This window comes from Lissotriton vulgaris, chromosome 2_1 (genome assembly GCF_964263255.1).
Source record: "Lissotriton vulgaris chromosome 2_1, aLisVul1.2, whole genome shotgun sequence".
In the NCBI taxonomy this organism is placed as follows: Eukaryota; Metazoa; Chordata; class Amphibia; order Caudata; family Salamandridae; genus Lissotriton; species Lissotriton vulgaris.
Genome location: NC_141687.1, coordinates 1,838,613,797 through 1,838,638,302, shown reverse-complemented (window position 1 = coordinate 1,838,638,302; position 24,506 = coordinate 1,838,613,797). Strand labels below are relative to the sequence as shown.

Genomic DNA, 24,506 nt, shown 5'->3' with positions numbered 1-24,506 from the left:
ATTGCTACATCTGTGTGTTCCTACATTCCTTATCTAGAACACATCAAAAAGGGGAAACGCATGATACAAATTATCAGTTGCATGCAGATACTTCCCTTTAATAATGGTGCATCGGATGCAGTATGCAATACACAGGCTAATGATAAAAAATGTGGAAACGAAAGACAATGACTAGAGAGTCCTGGTATTTCCACGATTGGAACACATCTGATCGAAACAGCAGGGACAAAAGGGTAAAAACCAAACTAAAATAGGCATTGAAAATATGTCATGTTCAAAAAATAAACGTAAAGTATCCCCTATTGAGGTGGAAAATGTGCCTACTATAGTAAAAGATCTTATTGAGTCAGTTAACCAGTCCATCACTACCCTGACAGCCAGACTGGAAAACATCGAAGTGGGCATGAAGAAAATTCTTGAAAGCCAGTCTGGTCATACAAAAGGGAATTATACATAATATGGGGGTCCCTAGTACATCAGTGCAGTCTGGGAGTGGGAACTTGAACAATATACCAACAATAATAAAAGGGCTGACTGGTGAAAGAAATACGAGAAAGGGAAATGGGACTAGGACACAGCTAAAATCCCCAATAACTAGGCACAATGCGACATCTATTAGGGGAGAGGCGGCGAGAGAAAAATCTATAAGAAGAACAAGAAATTACTTGGGTGATAGTTAGGCATGTGACACAACACCAAGAGTAGGTGGCAACACACAAAAGTAAAAGTAGTACACAGATTTAAACTCTACCGCCAGCCGATACACCATATACTGTAATCTCAGCTAATGTTCCAGTTCCTTCCTCGGGGAAAATGAAACTTGGTTCCCTTTGAGGAACAAAGCCATACACTGCCTAGGAAGCAGAACAGGATTAACTAGTGCAATATCATGAAAAAAGTTAGGTCACCTTTAGCAAGAGCCACAGATTTATAGTTCATCCTTAAGGTCCAATCAAGGAAAATCAATCTAGGCTGCTCGTTCCTTAAAGGAAGGGGCAGTAACATGACTAACTGCAGGTGACACACTTTTAATCCTGTATAACTCTTTTGTTTTTATTTTTTTATTTTTTCTTCAATACCATTATAGCCAAATAGATATGCACTGGTGAAGTGTTGTCCGTCATGTTCACAGCATGAAATATCAAATCTGTGAAATTTAGTAACCAGAACATGTCCAACCAACTGTTGCGTAGCGATGGGCATCATCATGACCATCCCCTCACAACACAGGGGAGCTTGTAAAAAGTAAAAGCATAAAACAAAAACATGCATAACATAAAAACACACATGCCAAGCCGTCAGGTATACTTGCTGTATACCAAGCACAGAAAGCATAGACAAATTACAATAGCATATGTAAATGAGTGGTGAAGCACAACACTGTCATGCACTTTATTCACAGTGAACCTGCAGCCTAAAATGCAGCCCAAAATCCAATATTCTGGCCTGCTTAATTTGTTAGGCTTAAAATTAATATTCAATTTCCTTACTTTCCTCACCCCCTCTGACAGCAGGTCACCAAAGTGGTGATCGGCTGTTAATACAACTTACTGTGTCGCTACTGACACACAGGAACAGCAGGAACAATTCATAAAAATGCACAAAAATGAAAAACGCACAAACATTTATTTTCAAAGAAGTTATGCAAAAATACTTCTGTTTTAACACACCACTGACAGCACCCTCCTTTTTGCAATTTGCACTGTTGACCCCTGCGTTTCCACTACTTCCCTGCACTGGTTTTAACATTCTCAGTCCGTTCTAGTCTTCTCTCACCCTGATTTCCTGCCTATAGCCATTCAGGGCGCTCATTTCACCATAATCCCCTTTCAAGTATGACGTCTTTATCAAACCGACTCGCGTGTCCAACTGTAGTCTTGCCAGCTCTAGAACCATCCAGAACAATCCATGAATGATCTGTGTGCAGAAGCAAAAATACACAACACAAAAATGAGAGACACCACATAACTCACAAAAAATATCAACTGTAACTTTTAATCAGGAGACAAAACATAATACACATTTAACAAAAAGCAAAATAGAAAATATAAACCTAGTAGTACTTAACTGTAACCATCTTGTCAACTTTGCCATGTCTAAAACATGTAAGCATGTTAAGCCTCCTTGATTTTAACTTTGTAGAAGTAAAACTGCTTCACAGACACTCTGCGCCAAAATTCCTCCTATGAAAAATAAATTTAATTTGCTGATCGGTTTTACCTAGGCATGTAGCCCACAAAATTCTAAGAAAGAGCTTCATCTTATTTTTTGTTTGTCTTAAGACTAATGCGTTCAGGAATGCACTTCTTGGAGATTAGGCCCTAATTTATGAGGCCTCAGAGGTCGACATGAAGGCCTCGTGCAGTCTTCCATTGCTTTCAGAAAAGCTAAAAATAGCACATCAGCGTGAAACTTTCTGGGCTGTTAGCCAGCCATTGCGAAAACTCCTTGCCCCCACCTCTTTCCAAGGCTCACCTACTGCAAGCAATAACAAATGTCGATGTCCGAGACCACAGGATATTGACCAGAAACATTCAACCTGTGTTCTCTATCTGTACACGCAAGGTTGGAGCGACCCTTGACCCTGTCACCAGGTAGATCGCCCCCCTAGCCACTGCGTGGTCCTCCCCGTGCTGTGCTGCTGTGCTCTGACCGCCCATTCTGCGAGCTTGTACCTGTAACCTGTGGTCTTGTAAGTCTTTCGTTTTTTTCCTTTTGCCTCTTGTAACTTGTGCTTGTTAATTCGTCGTTTTACCCTTCGTTCCCCTTTGCCTTTTGTAACTTGTGCTTGTTTTATTATTCGTTTTTACCCCTCGTTTCCCCCTTGCCTTCTGTTCCCTCCCGCTTCCCGCCTCGCCCTCTGCTTCCCGTCGCTGCTCTCTGCGGCCCCGCCCCTCCCATTCGCCACGCCGCTCCCGCCTCCCAGCTGCTCCTCCCTCCCTCAGCCACTCATATGGAGGCCGCACGGCGGACGCGCCGATTGTGCGCCGAAGGCGCGCCAAAGGCAAGCCCGTCTACGCCTGGACCGCGACCAGCGCCAGAACCCCTGGTCCTCAAAGGTGCCAGCCCACCCGACGGACTTACAACGCCGCCACACTCCACGCACTCAACGCCGGCTGGAACCCCGCCTGCTACCGAGCCACCCCGAAATGCACCCAAGGACCCTTCACCTGCCAAGCCTGCAAATTCACCTGCCTCCGAACCTACACCGCTCCCACCAAGCTGACCACCAGCAACAACCACCTCAAGTGCATCCTGCTCAACACCCGCTCCGTCCACAAGCACGCCGTCGAACTCTGGAACCTCCTTGACACAACAGCACCGGACGTCGCCTTCCTCACGGAGACCTGGATGAACGCCTCCTCAGCCCCGACATCGCCATAGCCATCCCAGATGGCTACAAGATCACCCGAAAGGACCGTGTCAACCAAACCGGAGGAGGCATCGCCATTGCCATTGTCCACAGAAACACCATCCGCATCACGACCAACTCCGACGACACCCTCACCGCCGCCGAGCACCTTCACTTCCAGATACACACCGACCCCAAGACCACCCTCAGAGGCACTCTCATGTACAGACCCCCGGGGCCACGCGCCCAATTCAGCGAAGCCATCGCAGACTTCATCAGTCCACACGCCCTCACCTCCTCAGACTACATCCTCCTAGGGGACCTACACTTCCACCTGGAGAACAGCAAGGACTGCAACACCGCCGCCCTGCTGGACAACCTCCACAACCTCAGACTCAAGCAACAGGTGAACACCCCCACCCACTACGCCGGCCACACGCTTGACCCCATCTTCTCCAGCAAGCACATCTCCTTCAGCCACTCCACTGGACTACACTGGACAGATCACAGCTGCGCCAACTTCAACTTCAGGAGAACCACGACCCACCACCACCCGCACCAGGTTCCCCGCAGAAGCTGGAGCAAGATCACCGCTGACCAGCTCACCACCACCCTCAGCCAGAACCCACCCACCAACACGACCTACCCCAATGAAGCAGCCCGCAACCTCAGACAGGGGCTCACCAACTGCGCCAACGACCTCGCACCACTGAAAAACCCTCCCAGCAGACCCGGCTCCAGGAAAGCCCTGTGGTTCATCAACGACCTCAAAAACTCCAAGAAAACCTGCCGCACCCGCAAGAAAGCCTGGTGCCACGACCAGACAGCAGAAAACATGACAGCCCTCAAGAACGCCACCTGCAAACACCACCAGCTGATCCGCACCACCAAAAGGACTACATTCAAAGAACGACTGGACAATAACACCCACAACAGCAAGGAACTCTTCAGCATCATGAAAGAGCTCTCCAACCCCAGCGCCTGCAACAACGAGATCACACCCTTGCAAGACCTCTGCGACTCACTCGCCTCGTTCTTCCCCCGCAAGATCGCAGACATACACAACCGCTTCGGAGCACAGACCACGCACCGAACCACCGAACCAACGCCCCCCCCCCCCCCACCACCCTCCTGGACCTCGATCAGCACCGAAGACACCACCCACCTGATGAACACCATCCACTCCGGCTCCCCAACCGACCCCTGCCCACACCACATCTTCAACAAAGTTGACTCCATCATCGCACCCCAACTCCGGAACATCATCAACAGCTCCTTCACATCTGCCACCTTCCCGGAGAATTGGAACCATGCCGAGCTGAGCGCCCTCCTGAAGAAACCCTCAGTGGACCCCACGGACCTCAAGAACTTCCGCCCCATCTCGCTCCTCCCCTTCCCGGCCAAAGTCATCGAGAAGACCGACAACTCTCCGCCTTCCTAGAGTCCAGCGTATCCCTCAACCCCCTCGCAGTCCGGGTTCAGAGCAAACCACAGCACCGAAACCGCCCTCATCGCAGCTACCGACGACATTCGGTCCCTGCTCAACAACGGGGAAACTGCCGGCCTCATCCTCCTAGACCTCTCAGCAGCCTTCGACACCGTATGCTACCACACCCTGATACAGCTCCTCAGCAACACCGGAATCCGAGGAGCAGCCCTGGAGTGGATCATCTCGTTCCTCGCCGGACGAACCCAGAGAGTCCGCCTCCCCCCATTCCGATCCGCGGCCACCGAAATCATCTGCGACGTTCCACAGGGATCCTCACTCAGCCCCACCCTCTTCAAAGCCTACATGAGCCCTCTCGCAGCCATTGCACGCCAACACAACCTCAACATAATCTCCTACGCTGACGACACCCAGCTGATCCTCTCCCTCACCAACGACCCTGCCACCGCCAGAGCCAGCCTCCAGGAAGGAATGAAAGACGTCGCGGATTGGATGAAGCTCAGCCGTCTGAAACTGAACTCAGACAAGACGGAAGTCCTCATCCTGGGACCATCCCCCTCTGCCTGGGACGACTCCTGGTGGCCCCCTACCCTGGGCACCGCACCCAAGCCAACGGACCATGCACGCAACCTGGGCTTCATCCTGGACTCCTCCCTCATGATGAACAAGCAAGTCAACGTTGTCTCGTCTTCCTGCTTCAACACCCTGCGCATGCTCCGAAAGATCTTCCGGTGGATACCCACCGAAACCAGGAAGACTGTCACCCAGGCCCTCGTTACCAGCCGGCTGGACTACGGGAACACCCTCTACACTGGAACCACAGCCAAACTCCAGAAAAGACTCCAGCGTATACAGAAGGCTTCTGCACGACTCATCCTGGACATCCCTTGCCACAGCCACATCTCTGCCCATCTGAAAGACCTGCACTGGCTCCCCGTCAGCAAGAGGATCACGTTCAGACTCCTCACCCACGCACACAAGGCTCTCCACGACATGGGCCCGAAATACCTCAACAACCGCCTCACATTCTACACACCCACCCGCCCTCGCCTCCGTCCCACGAATTTGCAAATCCACCGACGAAGGAAGATCCTTCTCCTACCTGGCGGCCAAGATATGGAACTCCCTCCCCACCCACCTACGGCTGACCCTGGACCATCTCTCCTTCAGGAAACAACTCAAGACCTGGCTGTTCGAGCAGTAGCGACCCCCCCCCCCTCTCAAGCGCCTTGAGACCCTAGCGGGTGAGTAGCGCGCTTTACAAATTTGACTGATTGATTTGTTGGATGCAACTTTTTCCTGTTGTAATTTTATTAATTTCTGTTTATCGCTTTTTCTAGCCTCTTTCTGTAACCTTGACTGAGCCCTTCTTTCTCTTTCAGCTCCCCCCATTTTCCATTGGCCTAGGGCGTCAAACATTGCTTGTCGCTGTAACGACCGGATTTTTGGACCAGATAGAATCAGCTCACCAAGACACCACCAACCCAGCCGAAACATAACCAGCTCCCTCCTCAGGACCTACTTACCAAGGCACCTGGGTACCTACCTAAGGATGGGGAATTAGCAATATACAAGCTTAGATCTTCTAAAACACCACACTCATACCTTATAGTCTCGCGGCAACATAGGCCCAGACTAGACTACCCTGAGGCAGTTCCGATTACTTACCATTACACACTGATCACAATCAGTGCTCACGTAAGCCACAATCCTGTGGGTATCGGCACCGTGTCCCCCCGGTGCTCTCACTCTTTCACACATACACAAGCCACAATCCTGTGGGTATACACATTGACCACGGTCAATGTTCTCATTAACGCTACTTTCCCTGGCGGCAATCTCACTATGCACCGTATCCTTCCGGTGCTCTCACAATCCACAAACTGTGGGTATACACATTGATCACAATCAATGTTCTCAATAACGCCGCTACACAACGACGATCACTATCCTATGAATACCTTCAGCTTTCTCTCTCTCTCTCTCTCTCTCTCTCTCTCTCTCTCTCTCTCTCTCTCTCTCTCTCTGTAGTGGGAAGTTTCTCTATCCAATATCTACTGGGGATGTAATATTATGGGTTATGTGATAGATAGACAGGTCAATCCTCTCACACAAGAATGGCCAAATTACAATATGCAAAGGTTATTCTCTGAATCAAGTGCTCCTCTGCTCCCATGCTCAGTTACCATTTACCCGGACGGGAGATGCATCCGTCCACATAACAGCATCTGAATAGAAGAAAGGTTAACTTTATTATAAGAAAACAAGTTACACAATAGTTCACTAAGATAAGAACTGGGGTCCCTTTATTAGTCAATAGTAAATTATAACGACAATATAATACTGCAATATAACATATAGCCTGAAAAGCAAAAGAAAGAATTAGAATGTGTGCACGCTAATAAGAAAGGGTCGACGTCACCTTATGAGTACGAAGTCTGGACTCAGTTGTCATCTGGGTTCCCTTCTCGTCTGTGCCTTGGCTCATCTTGGGATCACCCTTGCAGTCACGATACACGTCTGCACCGCTATGCTCTGTCTCCTCTGCTCCCCTCCAAGTCACTGGAACCTTCCTCTTATTCTCTGTTTCGTCTGCTGCTCTCTCGCTGTTCTGCACTAATCCTCTCTCCTCTCGACCACGGACTATCTTCACCTTCCAACTTCGATCTTATAAATCAGTTTCTGCCGCTCTAGTATTCGTTCGCTCCACTAACTTCTTCACTCTGCATGCTCTGACCTTAGTATCAAAGCTCACCAGCTGCTCCAAATAAAATAATTTCAATCTTTCTGAGAGAGTATCAGCCCTCGGTCTTTTTCGGACTTCAAAATGGCGACTGTCTGCTTTAAGTGGATTAACTGCAATAATGCTAACGACTAGCGGCCGTCTACTAACTGACTCCTGAACTCTCCGTGCTTTCGCTAATATGGAACCTTGTTCATGCATGGAAATTTCCGGCCAGTAACCTGCCGCCCACCAAATTCTTGTACCACCCCCGTGCCAAGGACACGTTCTCAGCCGGCCGGCCTGATGTAATGTCTTCGACACAAAGAAAAATACAGTTCTTCGATGAGGGCCAGCCTGAGCCGGTTCTCTCCAAGCGAACAACACCTTATAACTAAAACATTACATTTGACCTAAAAGCATCTCAAGCAGCCGAGGCAGAAAGAAAGATGGAGTCTTGTGGAGAAGTGTGGCTCAATGGTTAGAGCGGCAGACCCTGATGCAGAGGTCTAGCCCGGGACCAGGGTTCAATTCCCCGCCTCGGCGGGTCTTGAGCTCAAAATTCCACGGACCTGATAATTCTCGCCTCGGTGCCTATTCCAACCATAGAGTCCCACTCTGCAACTCTGGGCAATAGCTTGCTTAATCTCCACAACGGCCCCCACAACGCTAAGGATGCCTGGCCTTCACCCTGGGGGTGCCCAGGAGTGGACGCCTCACAGGGAAAGCCAGGTTCCACAGCGGTATTCGTACAAGCGCCTTGAGACCCTTGCGGGTGAGTAGTGCGCTATACAAGTATCAATTTGCAAGTCTCTCCCGTTCGAGGCCTACAAGGCCAGAAATAAGCATAACTCCATCAGAAATATACTAGCAACCTTACAAAAGGGCGGATTAATATTAATACTAAGGAATCTATCCCTTAACATAAGCTTATAAGCCCTAGAATAGAGAAAAGAATAGGGAATTATATCAAACACCTTGTAAATAGGCTAGGTCTTAAGGTTCTAATCCTCCCACTGGAATGATAGCAGGACAAAGTCACCTTCACTCAACAAGCATTGGAAATGCAATAGGTCTCGCACCATTAGAGTTAGTGCTTTTAGAATTGTTTATGGGTTTTTTTTGTAAATGTTTAGCATTTTTGTTTCCTGTAGCCAATGCTAAAGTATTACAAATAAAAAAAGCCATAAACATTTCTAAAAGCTCTAACTGAAATGGTCTGAGAACTATTGCACTGTGTGAGGGTGAGGGTGAGTGTGAGTGAGGGTGAGGGTGAGTGAGGGTGAGTGAGGGTGAGTGAGGGTGAGTGAGGGTGAGTGTGGGTGAGTGAGGGTGAGTGAGGGTGGGTGAGGGGTTGAGGGTGAGTGAGGGTGAGTGAGGGTGAGGGTGAGTGAGGTGTTGAGGGTGAGTGAGGGTGAGGGTGAGTGAGGGGTTTTGGGTGAGTGAGGGTGAGGGGGAGTAGTTGAGGCTGACTGAGGGTGAGTGAGAGTGAGGGTGAGGGTGAGTGAGGGGTTGAAGGTGAGGGGTTGAGGGTGAGTGAGGGTGAGGGGTTGAGGGTGAGTGAGGATGAGTGAGAGTGAGGGTGAGTGGGGTTGAGGGTGAGGGGTTGAGGGTGAGTGAGGAGTTGAGGGTGAGTGAGGGGTTGAGGGGGAGGGGTCGAGGGGGAGGGGTTGAGGGTGAGTGAGTGAGGGTGAGGGTTTGAGGGTGAGGGGTCGAGGGGGAGGGGTTGAGGGTGAGTGAGGGTGAGTGAGTGAGGGTGAGGGGTTGAGGGTGAGTGAGTGAGGGTGAGGGGTTGAGGGTGGGTGAGTGAGGGTGAGGGTTTGAGGGTGAGGGGTTGAGGGTGACTGAGTGAGGGTGAGGGGTTGAGGGTGAGGGGTTGAGGGTGAGTGAGGTTGAGGGTGGTTGAGTGAGGATGAGTGAGAGTGAGGGTGAGTGAGGGGTTGAGGGTGAGGGGTTGAGGGTGAGTGAGTGAGGGTGAGGGGTTGAGGGTGAGTGAGGGTGAGGGGTTGAGGGTGAGGGGTTGAGGGTGAGTGAGAGTGAGGATGAGTGAGAGTGAGGATGAGTGAGAGTGAGGATGAGTGAGGGGTTGAAGGTGAGGGGTTGAGGGTGAGGGGTTGAGGGTGAGGGGTTGAGGGTGAGTGAGGGTGAGTGAGGGTTGAGGGTGAGTGAGGGTGAGTGAGGGTGAGGGGTTGAGGGTGAGTGAGGATGAGTGAGAGTGAGGGTGAGTGAGAGGTTGAGGGTGAGTGAGGGGTTGAGGGTGAGTGATGGTCAGGGTGAGTGAGGGTGAGTGAGGGGTTGAGGGTGAGTGAGGGTGAGTTTGAGGGGTTGAGGGTGAGTGAGGGGGAGGGGTTGAGGGTGAGTGAGGGTGAGTGAGGGGTTGAGGGTGAGGGGTTGAGGGTGAGGGGTTGAGGGTGAGGGGTTGAGAGTGAGTGAGGGTGAGGGGTTGAGGGTGAGTGAGAGTGAGGGTGAGGGTGAGTGAGGGTGAAGGTGAGTGAGGGTGAGGGGTTGAGAGTGAGGGTGAGGGGTTGAGGGTGAGGTGTTGAGGGTGAGGGTGAGTGAGGTGTTGAGGGTGAGTGAGGGTGAGGGTGAGTTAATATACAGGAGCTCCTGAGCGGAGTTGACAAAAACCATCTTCGTTCCTGTGAAATTGAATACTCAAGGCACAATTCACAAAGCTGTGTCTATGAGTAGTTATATTAGACGCGATTTACAACAGAATATCCAAGCCTGATTTATAAATTATTTTTTGAGAGTCCTTTTGAAGAGTAGGATGTGCTTTCTTCCGGAAACCATGAGGAAGCAAGTCTTACTCCTGGTAATTCTAAGTAAATCACATCTAAGATTGGAGAAAGATGCACCTACTTTTAAAAAAAGCATTACTAATCGTGCCCCTTCTGCTGAAATCTTTGTAATCTGTAAATTACAGCTTTGAATTCCAGAATGGCTGTGTTACGCTCTCTTTCATCCATCTGAGGTCTAGAAACGGACTTTCTTTCAATTGAGTAATAATAGCATATAGTATGTGCTACACTATGAAACTGCAAAATATGTCTTAGCAAGGTCCCTATAAACTCATCGTGGGCTATTCAGAAAGATATTTGTAGGTGACTTACTCCCATAGTTCTCTGTCTTACTCCTGGAATCCAGGACCAACGCAAGAGTGAGTACTGCAAGACTAAGTCGCTGCAACCCCTTTATGAATTGAAGTCATTCTATTTATTGTAGTAATAATAATCTTCCATCGTACTTCCCGAGGTTGCCAGCTTGCTGTTTGCATGTTCTACAGCAGACGTTTAAGCCGTATTCATCCGTGGGGTAGCTATCGCGTCCCGTTCGTTTCACTCGGGGTGACCTTTTCATGAATAAAGTGAAATAGGATTAAGGCATGAATTTTCAACAATAGGGAAAGCAACAGATGCAGCCGACTTTGGACGTGGGAGGACTGTTGATGCGGGCTTGCCAAAAGGGTGTGTCTGTGTTGACAAAATGAAAAACAACTCTAGAATTCTAGGTACTTTAATGAGGGGAGTAAACGGCTAGTGGGACTATATGCAGCATGCTACCACAGTGGATGCTTAAGAGAGAGAATATTCTGGAATGTCAGAGGGAATTGCGGGAAAGGAAAGGCTGTCTGTTTTTATTTTCGTATTGCCGATACGATATATGCAGCATGCTACCACAGTGGATGCTTAAGAGAGAATATTCTGGAATGTCAGAGGGAATTGCGGGAAAGGAAAGGCTGTCTGTTTTTATTTTCGTATTACCGATACGATTTCCATCTGAGTTGCTCTGCTGCTAAGTGTGCTCGAAGTCCCTCCCTCCCCAACATCTTACAGATGTGTGTGCTGGCTGTAGGGGTGGCAAGTGAAAAAAAAGCGAAAGAGAAAGCAGGGTAACCTGACCCAGGAGGGGGGAGGAGGGAGGAGAAATGCGTCTCGGCCGGAGCAGGGGGCGGAGCAGGGAGAGCGGGCTTTGGAATGTAATTCACACGGCCGGCCGGTCGTGAAACTGAAAGCATGGCCGGCCGGCCGTGAAAGCCTTTGATGCGGCAGGGGAAATGCGAGACGGCGGGAAGGGGAGGGGGCGGAGCGGGTAAACCAAGACGGACGTGCACGCGCTTTTAAGCTCAATGCGCATGCGCATTGAGCTTAAAAGTCACGGGCACTGCAAGGAATCGCCACGATTCCTTGCAAGTTGGGGAAAGAGTGGATAAGTCCCAATACTCTCGCTTGCTCGATGCGCATGCGCATCGACAGGCGAGACCTAAAAAGGGGAACCAAAACTTGGTCAGAACAGTCGCGACCTTCTTTTATAGAGCTGTATTTCTACAGCTTCAATTTTGTGAATTCAAAAGAACCATATATGGACCACTGAGTCTCTTTATCCTTGGATGTGTATTTATGCCATAATGAATTATACATTATGGGAGAAATACCGTATTTTATGTACATATCCCTACTTGAGGTACCTTCCGGGGGAGCCGGCTGACTAATTTCTAGCACCCTTGATCGAGATATACAGCAACCAAACCATCGTGCAATTTTACTAAACGCGGGCATGTTTTTCTAATTTCTTAAAAAACGTCTCTACAAATTTCAGAAAATTGGACAAATAGTCCACTTTACCCGCTTAACTTTCGTTATTTGCAAATATCGAAATACCAAGTCTGGATAACCAAAATATCAAAGAGGTGTCATCAACAACCTTATCAAGCGGATTTACCAAGTACAGGCATGCTTTTCTATGTTATCTTAAATAATATTTCTACAAAGTTCAAAGGTCGGACAAAAAGTTCACATTACCCGTTTTATCTTCAATCTTTGCAAAGAGTGAAATTAAACAAACCAGATAACCGAAACCAAGTACAAACAAAAAGGTGTCGCTAATCAGCGACTCTACCAGAATCCTTTGTCTCGTTCTCCAGGTGGTCTCTTTACTGCAAAGATCGTCCAAGTCTATCGAGGGCCTAAGTCAGGACCGGAGCCACTTGCAGGGGTCTTTTCAGATGTAGTGAAGGTCGGGTGGTGGCTACGAAGACGTGGGTCTTTTTCACGTAGACCGGCCCCACCACTGTGCGTTCAACTTCCTCGTCGGGACCCCACGACCGGGGAACCGCGTCTCTGATCGGCTCCACGTCTGGGCGGCAATTGTGGATTTGGGGGTCTTTTGGCAGACCACCAAAGGTGTCAGGGTCACCCTATATTCCACTGGGGTCCGGAATACAAACTGAGACCAACGCTGGAGCCAGAGAGAAAGGATATTTATTACAATCTCATGAGATGGAGAGGCTTCAACAACAGACACCCATAGCTGTCTGAGGAGGCAGTCTGTTAGAATGGTCTTACTTCACATGTTATATACTCTTTATCCTGCCCCAGGCATGTAAGGGAGTTGTATTACTAATGTTTTATTACATTCCTAAACAAATAGAAAATCTGGAGAATCAGCAGGTGAGTAGCCTTTGGGGGTTTTAGCAGGATATGGGTAAAACATAATTACATACTACACAGAGGTCAATCTGATTTAGATGGTACTGCAGGACATAGCATGATTACATGTTAAACAAAGGTTAATCTGATAAGCACAGGTAACGAACGGTGAGGACCCCGCAAGGTGTAGGCGAAAGGCATGTTTATTACAATTGAGTCCCTAAATATTTGTTGTTTGGACTACTGCAGGGCAAAAGGTGAGATGTATGTTTACACAGCAAACATAGATAAGTCTGATTAGGCCTGTTGAAGGACGCCTGCAGGGTGTAGTGTGCAGGGTGAGGACGATCAACATCTGAGAAACTCCGTGTCCGACTGGTTGAGCATAGGCTGGTCAGTTAGTGGCAGGCCAAAGCATGAACAGAGTGTCCGTGCAGGAATGCAACAGGTCAAAAGGTGGAGCTCCAGCGTGTTCATGACACAGAGAGAAAGTCAGTCATGAAGCTTAAAGCGCAACATGGTGGAGTTAAGCACAAAAAGGTGGAGTGAATGGCAAGATAGACCCACTTTTCCACAGTCTCCAGATGATCCTTCAGGATCTTGCGAGCTATGGTAACTTCTGCTGCGCTGTCCAGCATATACTGTGCCCACTCCCAGTTCTTGAGTAGTGTCCTCAAGATCCTCGGCATGTCTGATTTTAAGACTTGCTTCCTTCTTTTTGGTGAATTGAGTTTTCTTATTTTTCGGAACCTGATAGTCTTTGGACTTCACGCGTTCTTCCTTGTGTTCTGATCGTCCTCTTCTTTCGGATTTCTGCGAGGAAGTCTCAAAGGTATTAGAGGAACGTGTATCAGTATCTTGATATCTATCAGGTTTTCTCAAATTATCCCTATATCTCTTTTCAGAGGACTCCTTTTGAGGAGACCTACCTCTGGATTGAGAACGCTTCTCTTTAGGACGTGTCTGTTTAGTATTTTCCACTTCTTTTTAGGAGTAGTGAGAGTGTTTTTAATAAAATCTTTTTTTGGATTTTCTGTTCGGGCTTTACTGGTTTCCCTCCCAAACCATCTCTTCCTAGTTCTTCATAGGATTTTTCTATTATTCTGGCAAGTTCATACGGTTGCTCAGTTACATCAAGTTATTTTAGTTTTTGGCGGATTACCACTGATGCTGCTTCAGGGGTGTGGAATTTATTAAAATATCTACTTGTCCATGGGGTAGGTCGCTTCCTAAATCTACTTGTCCTGTAACAAAATCCACTTGTCCCTTTGGTGCCATGTTGTGCGGCGACAAATTATGACAGCAATCTCATTATATAAGAGCTCTTATATAGCCTCTCTGATTATGCCAGGGCTCATACCATAGTAGTGTTTGAATACTAGCAATCCCTTTATGTTGCTACGTTTCCGCAGATCTACATACTGGAACTGAAGGTAGTGGTAAACAATAGTTCCAGGGTTGGAATGTCCTTTTGAGTCTCTGCACACCTACTAACTTGCATGTTTTAAGGGTTTTCAACAACTTTTCTCTAATCTTTTCCAATACTGAGAAATGTTGGAAATTTACTCCTGACAATGGCAGACTTAAACCTTCTTCCAGAGTTGGGAAAAAAGTGGTTGGAGGGAAAATAAACTTGCAAACACTCAGGTTTTCGCATGAGCAAATCTACACATGCATATTTGCTCATGCTAAAATGCAGTTCACAAATATTTTCTAGAAGTACTATTTCTTGCCCTACTGCTATAACGTCTTGTGAATTCACGAAAGCCATATAGCTGCCCTTAATGCAAGGACATATACCAAGGGGTCACTTTTGAGACTTTCTTTAATAATTGGGCTCCTAATTTAGTCTGGCGTTAACCATGACCTTTTGTGTTAATTAAAATTCTCTCTCTGTATCGGCTGGCTTAATGGTGAGTGACAGCATTCTGCTCTTTCACAAGGAGCATATTGGCACACAAAGTAGTTTTGTTCAGTGTGTGCATTTTGGAAACCAAAAACAATTTTTGCTTTTGCCAATGTTTGTTATAATGGTGAGGGTCCCGCAGCTCTCACATCAATAAGGTTTTACAAAAACCATGCCAAAACAAGTCACGCATACACAAAACTAAAAAGCAGACCACCATTTCAGACCTACTGGCTTTGCCAATGCTTGTTTATTTGTATATTTCCCAAAATTTTATTGAAACTGGTTACACTGATTTTCTAATATGAATATTTTGGGGAAATACTAGCATGCATCAACACGTTACTAAATGATGCTGCAAAGAAATTGTACCTGAAATTTTACAGTAGTTTAGCAAAAAAAAATGTTTTCCTACTTTCATATTTTTGGAACATTTTATATTGAAAGCAAAGAATCCTTAATCTTGCTTTTAAGCTTCTGCAAATATTTGCATCTAATCGGAGAGCATTTTGGGAGCATTATGCATAGCCTCATATTGCTAAACTTTGAAATCGTGTGTCCACATTTTTATACTGGAACAACTGTCAGTAGTGCAGACAGAACTTACATTTACTGAAGTGAGAGCGCTCAGCCTAATAACAAAGGCTCCCAATTAATAAACCATAAATACAAGTTTGAACAGCATTAACATATGCACACAAATATTAACTTAACTGCAGGCAGTGCCCTTCCCTGATCCTTAATGTGGTACTGCAAACTGGCAGTCAAAGGGTTTGTGCTGCCGGTGATTGGGCCTGCTTGTCCCAAGGACAAAATGCACATTAAAACTTGTTGCCCTTAACCCCAAACAATATGTCCCGGACGTCGGGCTATAGGAATTCCACACTCCTGCTGCTTCCCCTTTAATATTAGCTAATATTATAGCTGAGACGTGTCTGAAATCCTTCAGTAACTTCATACCGAGATTTAAAGCAGGCTCTGCTCCATATTAATTTTGAATCTGTTTTGTGACGTCTGGTATTACCGCCATGGACGGAACACCATGTGTTTTTGTGTAGATTGCAGCCTAGACTGTACCCCAAATGTCACAGTCCTCCAGGTGTGGTGCGATCTCCATTGGTAAACAGATTGTTAGAATCCTGTGTTTCTCATGAGGTGTACTAACAGGAAATATTGCCTCAATCTGAGTAATTTTTTGAGCTAACCAGAATGGAAATAGTTCCATTTTTGTGGGTAATTTACCGATGACTGATTGTATAGTCTGCGGTGTGATTTTGTTTGTGTTCCCCTGATGAGGGGTGTGCTGTGGAATTCTTATAGCAGGTTGGACTGTTAGAGTCCACATGACATATTGTACCAATTGTCTATGTATTTTAATTAATTGTTTTAGCTAAGCTAACAGTTCTGGACCCGTCATTTGTTCAATGGCAGGATGTGGTGTATAGCTTGCTAGTACCGGCCATGTTGCTCCTGGTCTACCTAGTGGACCGAGCCTGGTAATGTGATTTTTGATGTTGTAGGGCGCCTTTAAACCAGAACTGATGCTCTTGGTAAGTTAGTGGAATTTCAACGTCCTCGAAAGGAGTATATTCTGCTGGAGGTTCCTCTATCTTGTGGAAGTGGAACACATGTGTTGTTGGATTTGCTTGTGGAAAGATAATCCATGAATAGAATACCTCTGTCTGCCGATATTCATGTGCCTCTATGACGAAAATTACCCTACCACCTCTTGCTGATAGGCCGTTCTCTATAAGCTTTATAGCTATTGTTTTCCTTACATTTTCCTGGTTGATTATTGCATCATCGTCGTCTTCATTAAACCCTGTAACGTCAAAGCCTGGTTGGTTTGCATTAACTGCAGCTCCACCGGTTGCGTTGTTGTCGCCATTAACCGACATTGTTTAATGAAAGTTGCAGAGAAAGTTTCAAGGAAACAAAGATAAGGTGCACAATATTTTGGAACACTGTATCCTTCAACGTTGAGCTAAAAACCAAAAACTAATACATAGCATTTTTCGTCCTACTCCGTTATGGCGAAAATGTTATCCTTTAACCCACTCCAGACGTCTATTGGAGTATTTTACGGGAAAAAGGGGTCTCTGTGAAAAGCACGACTGAGTTACTCTAGTATCTAGCGTTAAATTAGTGCCTTACCAAACGTTGGGCGCCATGTAGTTCCTATATTCCCAATAGGCTCTGCGCATTGGAATAATATAAACAGCAGTGTAGACGTAGGACTGAGGTCGACTAGGTTGCGCCAAGAAACGCTTTTCCCATTGCCTTTCCAAGCCACTGATGAAAGGATGAACTGTCCTGAAACGCGTCTGGCAAGATTCGCTGTATAACTTGCCTGAAATACTCTCTGCGGGCAAGCTGCTATTAAAATGAATTGAGCTTCACTTGCTGTCCTATGAGGTTCCTTCCGAAAACGGGCCCTGCTTCGAATTAATTTTTGATGGCCTGGCTCCAGGTCGTGGAAGGAGCCCACTACTCCGGTGGGTCCGTGTCAGTGCTTAAAGAGGTGCTGTGTGAACGGAATGGACTCGGCTGGCTTCGATGCATTAAGAAGCTAGTTACAGCTCAGATGGCAACTGTAAAGCGGGGCAGAGAGTTTCAAGACTGAGGGCATGAATATTTATGGACATTGAGACTTTGGGAAACGCACCAACGAAGGTAACAATACGCGCTGACTACATCTCCCAGGATGCCGAGAGGCTACGCCCATCAGGGCGGGAGTAAGTTGAGTTAAATAGTCACGCGCCAAGAAACGCTTTTCCCACTGCCTTTCCAAGCCACTGATGAAAGGATGAACTGTCCTGAAACGCGTCTGGCAAGATTCGCTGTATAACTCGCCTGAAATACTCTCTGCTAGCAAGCTGCTATTAAAATGAATTTAGCTTCACTTGCTGTCCTATGAGGTTCCTTCCGAAAATGGGCCCTGCTTCGAATTAATTTTTGACGGCCTGGCTCCTCTAAGTTCTAACAGCATGAATGCTATTTTAAATATGTGCAAAATTATGCCATTCTGTAAACTTCACTATTTTGTATTCTATAGTGCTCTGCCCAGTATTAGCTTTTGTGCAAATCCCCTGCGTAAATGCAGTTACACATGTGCAAATAAGCAAAAAATGTGCAAAAATATCCATATACATATATCCTTGTGCAAAACATTACTAGATTTAATTATCTTAAATTCCTAACAAGTGATCCCAGTTGTTATAAATAGCTCACTTCAATTCCTATGTCAAATAAAGTGCTAAGTGCTGTACAAAAAAAGGTAAGTCGATGCTGAAATATACAGTATTAAAAATTCATACATTTATAAAATATAGCTGATTGTGCGATTTATTATGCCTTATCTATAATCCATCAAAATAAACATATATTCAAAAACACATTATCTATAAGAAGTGAGCAAAAAGAGCTAAAAAAATGGATATCTACATATCACTTGTAAGGCTTCTATCCTTATGATCTCAGTCATTTTTATGTGACTCATTTCCTCAGTTTTATCCAGGTCAATCAAAGTTCTGCAATCCTGCTGAACAAGTCGTGTAGTTTGTATGGATATGTAAGAACTTGATATTGTTTACTGTCTTTTCCTCTCTTTTCTCTTTTTTAATTTTCTTTTACACTGGATTTTCCAGAATTTCTAAAAAGAGTAAAAATGTCAATATAAAGAGAAGGTGGTAGTCACAAGGCTGTAAGTCCAGAAACAAATAATACAAAAATACAGGACTAAAAAGACAAATTGTTTTACAGAAATGTGTGTAAATCCTCTGTATTATTGAGGCCCTGGGGAAACTTAGAATTAAGATTCAGAATATATTTGGTCTCTAGTTGTCGCAAGAGAGTTTCCCTGTCACCTCCCTTCCTGGGCATAGGGACATGATCAATTACAAAGTACTTTAGGCAGTTAATGTCCTTATTATGCACGGATTTAAAATGCTGTGCCACCGGATAAGCCGGATCACAATTAATAATAGCTCTTATGTGTTGCAGGATTCTCACGTGCACTTGCTTCTTCGTACTGCCCACATACCTGAGCCCACAAGTGCACATGAGAACATACACAGCATAATCCCTGCGGCAATTAAAGTTAACTCTAATTTTCAGTTCTTGTTCCCTGAATGGGGTGCTGTATTTCGAAGTGTTGACCCCAAAGTTACACGCAATATATATATATATATATATATATATATATATATATATATATATATATATATATATATATATATATATATTATAATATTTACCTATATATGTATATAATATTACCTACTGGCGGTTGCCAGTAGGTATAGTTAGGAGCTAGTTTCCAAAGGAAACTCGTTTTTTGTTTTCCCAATAACTTTGGCGCCGGTTAACGAATCTTCGCAAAATTTTCAAAACGTATGGCCCGCTCCGGTCAGCTCCTATCCTGAAAGTTTTGGGGTGATTCGCCAAGCAGGCCGAGAAAAAAGGGGGGGGTCCCAAAACGTGTTTTCTCCATGTTATTTCCCATAGGAAACTTTAGACACGACTACAGCCCGAACTGCTGTACGGAATTAATCCAAGTTTGGCAAAAAGGTAGCTCTTGGTTCAGAAAGAGACCTTTTTTTAAAAATGGTGAAAATCTATTCAGTAGTTGTTGAGAAAATACAAAAATAAAGTTTTGATATTTAGAGGCACGGAGGATCCGCGCACCCTCCCGATCACGAGCTGCATTCTAATTGGCTGTCAACACTTCAAACCAGGAAGTGTTGGCAGCCATCTTGTGCCTCGGTAGAACCGAGGCACAAGAAAACAGTAAAACAAACGCGCAAAACAAGAAAAGGGGGCAGGGTAGAAAAACCCTGACCCCCAGGCCTGCTCAGGGCCCAAAAAAGCATTAAAAAATCCTGCCGTGAAAATAGAAAAAAACTTAATTGAAGCCTCCAGGTGGGCCATGTACCGGGGCAGTAAAAAAATGTGTGGGTGGGTCCGCAATCCCCTCCCCCCTCACTGCCCCAAGGACCCCCACCCCCTGGGCTTTGCATAAATATTTGCGGGGGACACACAGCTAACCCGCAGCCCCGGGGACCACCACACGCCCCGGGGACCACCATCTCCCCAGGGCTGTTCAGATGTTGGGTGGGGTGCCGCGCGGCCCTCCTCCTAGGGCCTGTGTTGGCCCTGGGGACTGCCCCCAGGGCCGGCTCCTGCAGTGTCCCGGGGTGCTCACCACAGGGACACTGCAGTTTGCTATGGTAGGGCAGGAGCCACACGGCTCCCGCCCTGTCATAGCAAATTCTGGTTTGGATTTTGGAAGAGAGCAGGAAACCTGCTCTCTCTTCCAAAATTCTAACCACATCGCTTTTCCACACGGGTAGCTGCATGTCAGCAGCTTCCTGTGTGGAAAAGCAATGCCGGCTCCCACAGGACGCAGGGAGCCGGCAGGGACTGTGGGGGCATTGGGCCTCCACCGGGGGATGGGTTCCCCGGGGTCATAAGTGGCCTGGGAGGGGGGGCCACGCAGCCCCCCCCAAAAAAATAAATAAAAAACGAGGCAGAGCCCCGGGGGATGGGGTCCCCGGGGCTAAAAGAAGCTTCAGGAGGGGGGCCACGCAGCCCACCTCCTTTGTAAATATTATGTGTGGTGCGTTTTAAGTTGGAGAATTAATTCCTCTTCAATCCTGAGGGTCCCTGGGGCCAACAACCCCTCCAGGTGCCTCCAGTAAGCACCACTGCGCTGCGTTTCAGAGAGGTGGGTCAGGCCATACTCCTTTTTATACCTCTCTGCAACGCATCTTTGTGGCGCTTACTGGAGGTACCTTGTTTGCTAGTTGGACCCCAGGGGACGTCCGGATTCAAGGGGGCTTAATCTCCCAACTTAAAACGGCCGCAGGGCGTGTTTGCACACATGTCACCTCAGGCCCTCCCTCCCCCTTCACCACTGTGCAAACGTGCCCCGTAGCTCTTTTTAAGGGGTAGTTTTAATCTCCCTGCCCTATTATGTACTAGGGCCTTACAGAGGAGGTCATGCTAATCACAGGGTTACCCCAACAAATGGTTGTTCCCTAGTGTATGTATGTGTTTTCACTGTATTCGAAGTGTCTTTTAGCATAGCACTGGCTCTAGGCCTGGTTAGTCAGAGACAGTTAATGCCAGTACCCGTCTGAAAAAGTTGTGGGCACATGATGATTTTGGAACAAGGCCTCTTTGTGCTCCTCTGTTGGTTCTCTCTGCACGTGTCTTGCTTCTTCCTGCACTTTTCTTCGTCTTTGTGGACATCTGTTGCTTCTTTCTGCATTTCTTTTGCTTCTTTCTGTGCGTTTGTTGTCTTTTTTCTTCACATGTCCTACCTCTGTAGGCATAGTTGGAATCTAGCATTTGAAAAACCTTTGAAATTCACGGAAAAATCCTAGGTTTCAGGCACGTTCTAGTTAGAAATTAGCATTTAAAAAACTTACTGAAAAAACTATAGGTTTTAGGGAAAGTTATAGTTATTTGGACATTTCACTCGTACAAAACCAGAGAAATTCCCCGTTATAGTTAGTTCAGCTATGAGTGAGGTCACTGACCATGCCATGAGTGATGTAATATGTGATGTCAGCAGTGCATTGCGAGGGCGCGAGTTATAGTTAGCTGAACTAACTATAACGGGGGAATTTCTCAGGTTTTGTACTAGTGAAATGTCCAACTAACTGACTTTCCCTAAAACCTATGTTTTTTTCAGTGTGTGTATATATATATATATATATATATATATATATATATATATATATATATATATATATTTTTTTTTTTAACTATGATTGGGCGACTTCCAAGATACTTAACATGATGTCAATGGTTTGGTGGAGCATACACTCCGTAAAGTAGACAATAATTGATGATGCAACATGTTCAGTTTCTTTTTTTATCCTCATTGCACCCAATGTACAGATTTGTAAAACTGCCAATACAAATATCTTTAAAAAAAAATAAGTTTCATGCAAAAGCATTTCCCCAGTTGCTAGTCACAAAAATCGCAATTAGTAAATCACCATTTCATACATATAGTCCATCGTTTCTGTCTGCACTAGTCCAGTCTTTCTCAGTAGTCTCTCTGATTTCCAGTCAGCTACCAATGCAGGACAAAGTCGAGACACTCTAGTTGGATGAACAAGAGGGCCTAGAGACTGAAAAGTATTGCTTTGATCCATGTGCCTTTCGAACTTTGCCTTTAGAAACTGCAAAAGTTCACTTTATGACATTATTTGGTTGTAGAATGCTTGATGGCTGTAGAGAAAAGTCAGTACACTGACTGTCGGTGCAGAAGTTTAAAAGAAAGTGTAGCCATTTACTACCAAGAATACTTTAAAAAAGGTAGCAATTCTTTTTTTGCTAGATTGGTATCTGACTTACAGTTTTTCTTTCCAGGCTTGTGTCTGAGAGAGGGTTGCCAGCTCTACGAACTATGTTTAATGATACAAAATTCAAAGGCAAAGGGCATGAGGTGAGAAAATGTTCATTTTTCATGTTTAGCTGAAAGTCTTTTGTATCTCACTTCTGTCTAGTATCTTCATTTCTATTAGCTGAATTTGTATATGCCTATCAGTAGCATCACGGGAATTGTTTTCGCATAGAAGATTTCTCTTATAATACATTTGATGTTAAAAATCATATTTACAGTCAACATTTTAATTTGTTTCTTTCAATGAAAACTTACACATGTCAAAATCCCATTGGGAAAGTAAACAAGCACCAACAAAGACACTGCATCTCACTATTACGACAACATAGTCAATACAGGCATGCACAAACTGTGTGCTTGCAAGTAACAGCACATTCATGGGTTAGCCAGTTTCTATAGTACATAGAGCAGGCGCTTTTTCATACTCCCCATGAATGTTCCAAAAGACTGTGTATGCAGATATCAGACAGTGCGGGATCAATGCCTCCGTGCATGACATCTGCATACCCAGATGTCTTTACAATCTTGGAGCATCTGAAAAAGCACCTGCAACGTGTATGAACAAGAAAGTTAAAAAAATATATAATTATATATATATAATATATAAGGGAAAGAAAAGATTTTCTCTTGTAGATTGATAAAAAATGTGCTTGCTTCAAAAGGTTGCATCAGACATTGGAGTGGCAGGCAGCAGCATGGAGGCCAGTGAGAGGAGATGAAAGGAACTCCAGTGAGGTGCGAGGTGGGTGGGATGAAGAGTTTAAGGTATCAGAACTCTGGTAAGGGGAGAGCCAGGAGAGTTTGAGGGCTCAGAGTTAAGTTAGATTGAGTGGAGCTCCTATGAGGGGTAGACACAGGGCAGAAGAGAGAGTTGATGGGAGTTCTGGCCTGAGCTCAGGAGGGGTGAGAGGTGATGTGTAAATTTTGCGGGAACTGCTGTGGGGAAAAGTATAGGAGAGCCTGTCAGCGCTATGGCAAGGTAAGGGGTGGTTGCGTGTGAATCTCCTTCTGGCTGGGACTTCAACCTCAGTTGGCGTCTCAGTGACAAATAAAGCTAGACAACGAAATGTCATGCTAGTCAATTAGAAGCCTGGAAATTCACAATATTTCTTAGGAAAATAGCTGTATGAAATGAACAAGGTGATGTACAGTCCGGATGACTGACCCCCAATATAACATGCCATGAAGTCTTGGAAGATCAGGGCGTCCATCTTGTGGTAATACTGTTCTGATGTGCACAATTAATAAAAGACAATAGGGTGCTAAGAAGGGCAGCCTCAGTGCAGCATTCCAGCCCTAACTATTGCTGGCCTGGAAGAGCTTGTGCATAAGTTTTTGGAACACTGATGCCTCTGATGCCTGACCAAACGGTAGGCGACGGAATCTGTAGCAGCCAAATGGCGTGATAAAAGGAGGTCAGCTTCTGGCTGGTTGGGTGAAATAGAATCTGGTGGTATCCCGCCGTGAGGTCGATTGTAGAAAACCATTTGATGTCTTTGGTTTGAGCCAGGAGCTCGCAGATGCGTGGCAGGGGAAACTTGTCTACGAGGATGGTTTTGTTTAATTCACGAAGGTCAATGCAGAGGTGCACCTTCCCGTTGGGTTTCCGCGCCACGACCAGGGGCGTCAACCATTCAGCGATATCTATGGGTTCAAGGACGCCGCATTCTTTGAGGCTTTGCAATTCTTGCTGCACTGCTTCCCGGCAGTTGAAAGGGATGTTGCGCACTTTGTGACCGACCGGTACCGCCCCTTCTTTCAGAACGATCTTGTGCATGAAGTGGGATAGTTGTCCTATGGGGCCTCCAAAGATGCTGGGAAAGTCCTTTCTCAACGTGTCTACCGCAAGGGCGAGCGGCTCGACGGTCATGAGGATTCGAATGTCCCCGCTGGGATTGAGTTGGATGCCCAGGGCTCCTTGGTCAGTCCATCCCAGGAGCGAGGGTCCTTTCTCGGTGACGTACAATTTTCCTGTGGCCACCCTGCCTTTGAACTCAAATGTGAGGCTCCTAAACCCCACCATGGGGATCTTCTCACCAGTGTATGCGACTTGGTGTATGTCCGTAGGGTTGAGTTGGGGGTCATATGACGTCGGCGAAGTCTGACTCCCAGACAGCTGTTTGTGAACGGGGAACCTGAGTCCACCACCATTGACACCTGGACTCCTTCAGTGGTCACAGTGCACAAAGGTTTCTTCTTGGCGTGGCAGTCAATGCCCCAGACTTAGTCATCT

The 24,506-nt window shown here is 46.2% G+C and overlaps 1 protein-coding gene across 2 annotated transcripts in view; it reads left to right on the top strand.

The window, feature by feature from the left end:
- The window catches only part of TIPIN (TIMELESS interacting protein), a 313,598-nt gene that overhangs the window by 99,791 nt on the left and 189,301 nt on the right, over positions 1-24,506 (top strand). For both annotated transcript variants that reach the window (XM_086957990.1, XM_086957991.1), the window contains one exon: positions 22,240-22,315. In XM_086957990.1, coding sequence (XP_086814116.1) covers positions 22,240-22,315 — 76 coding nt within the window. The remainder of the gene's footprint in view (positions 1-22,239; positions 22,316-24,506) is intronic.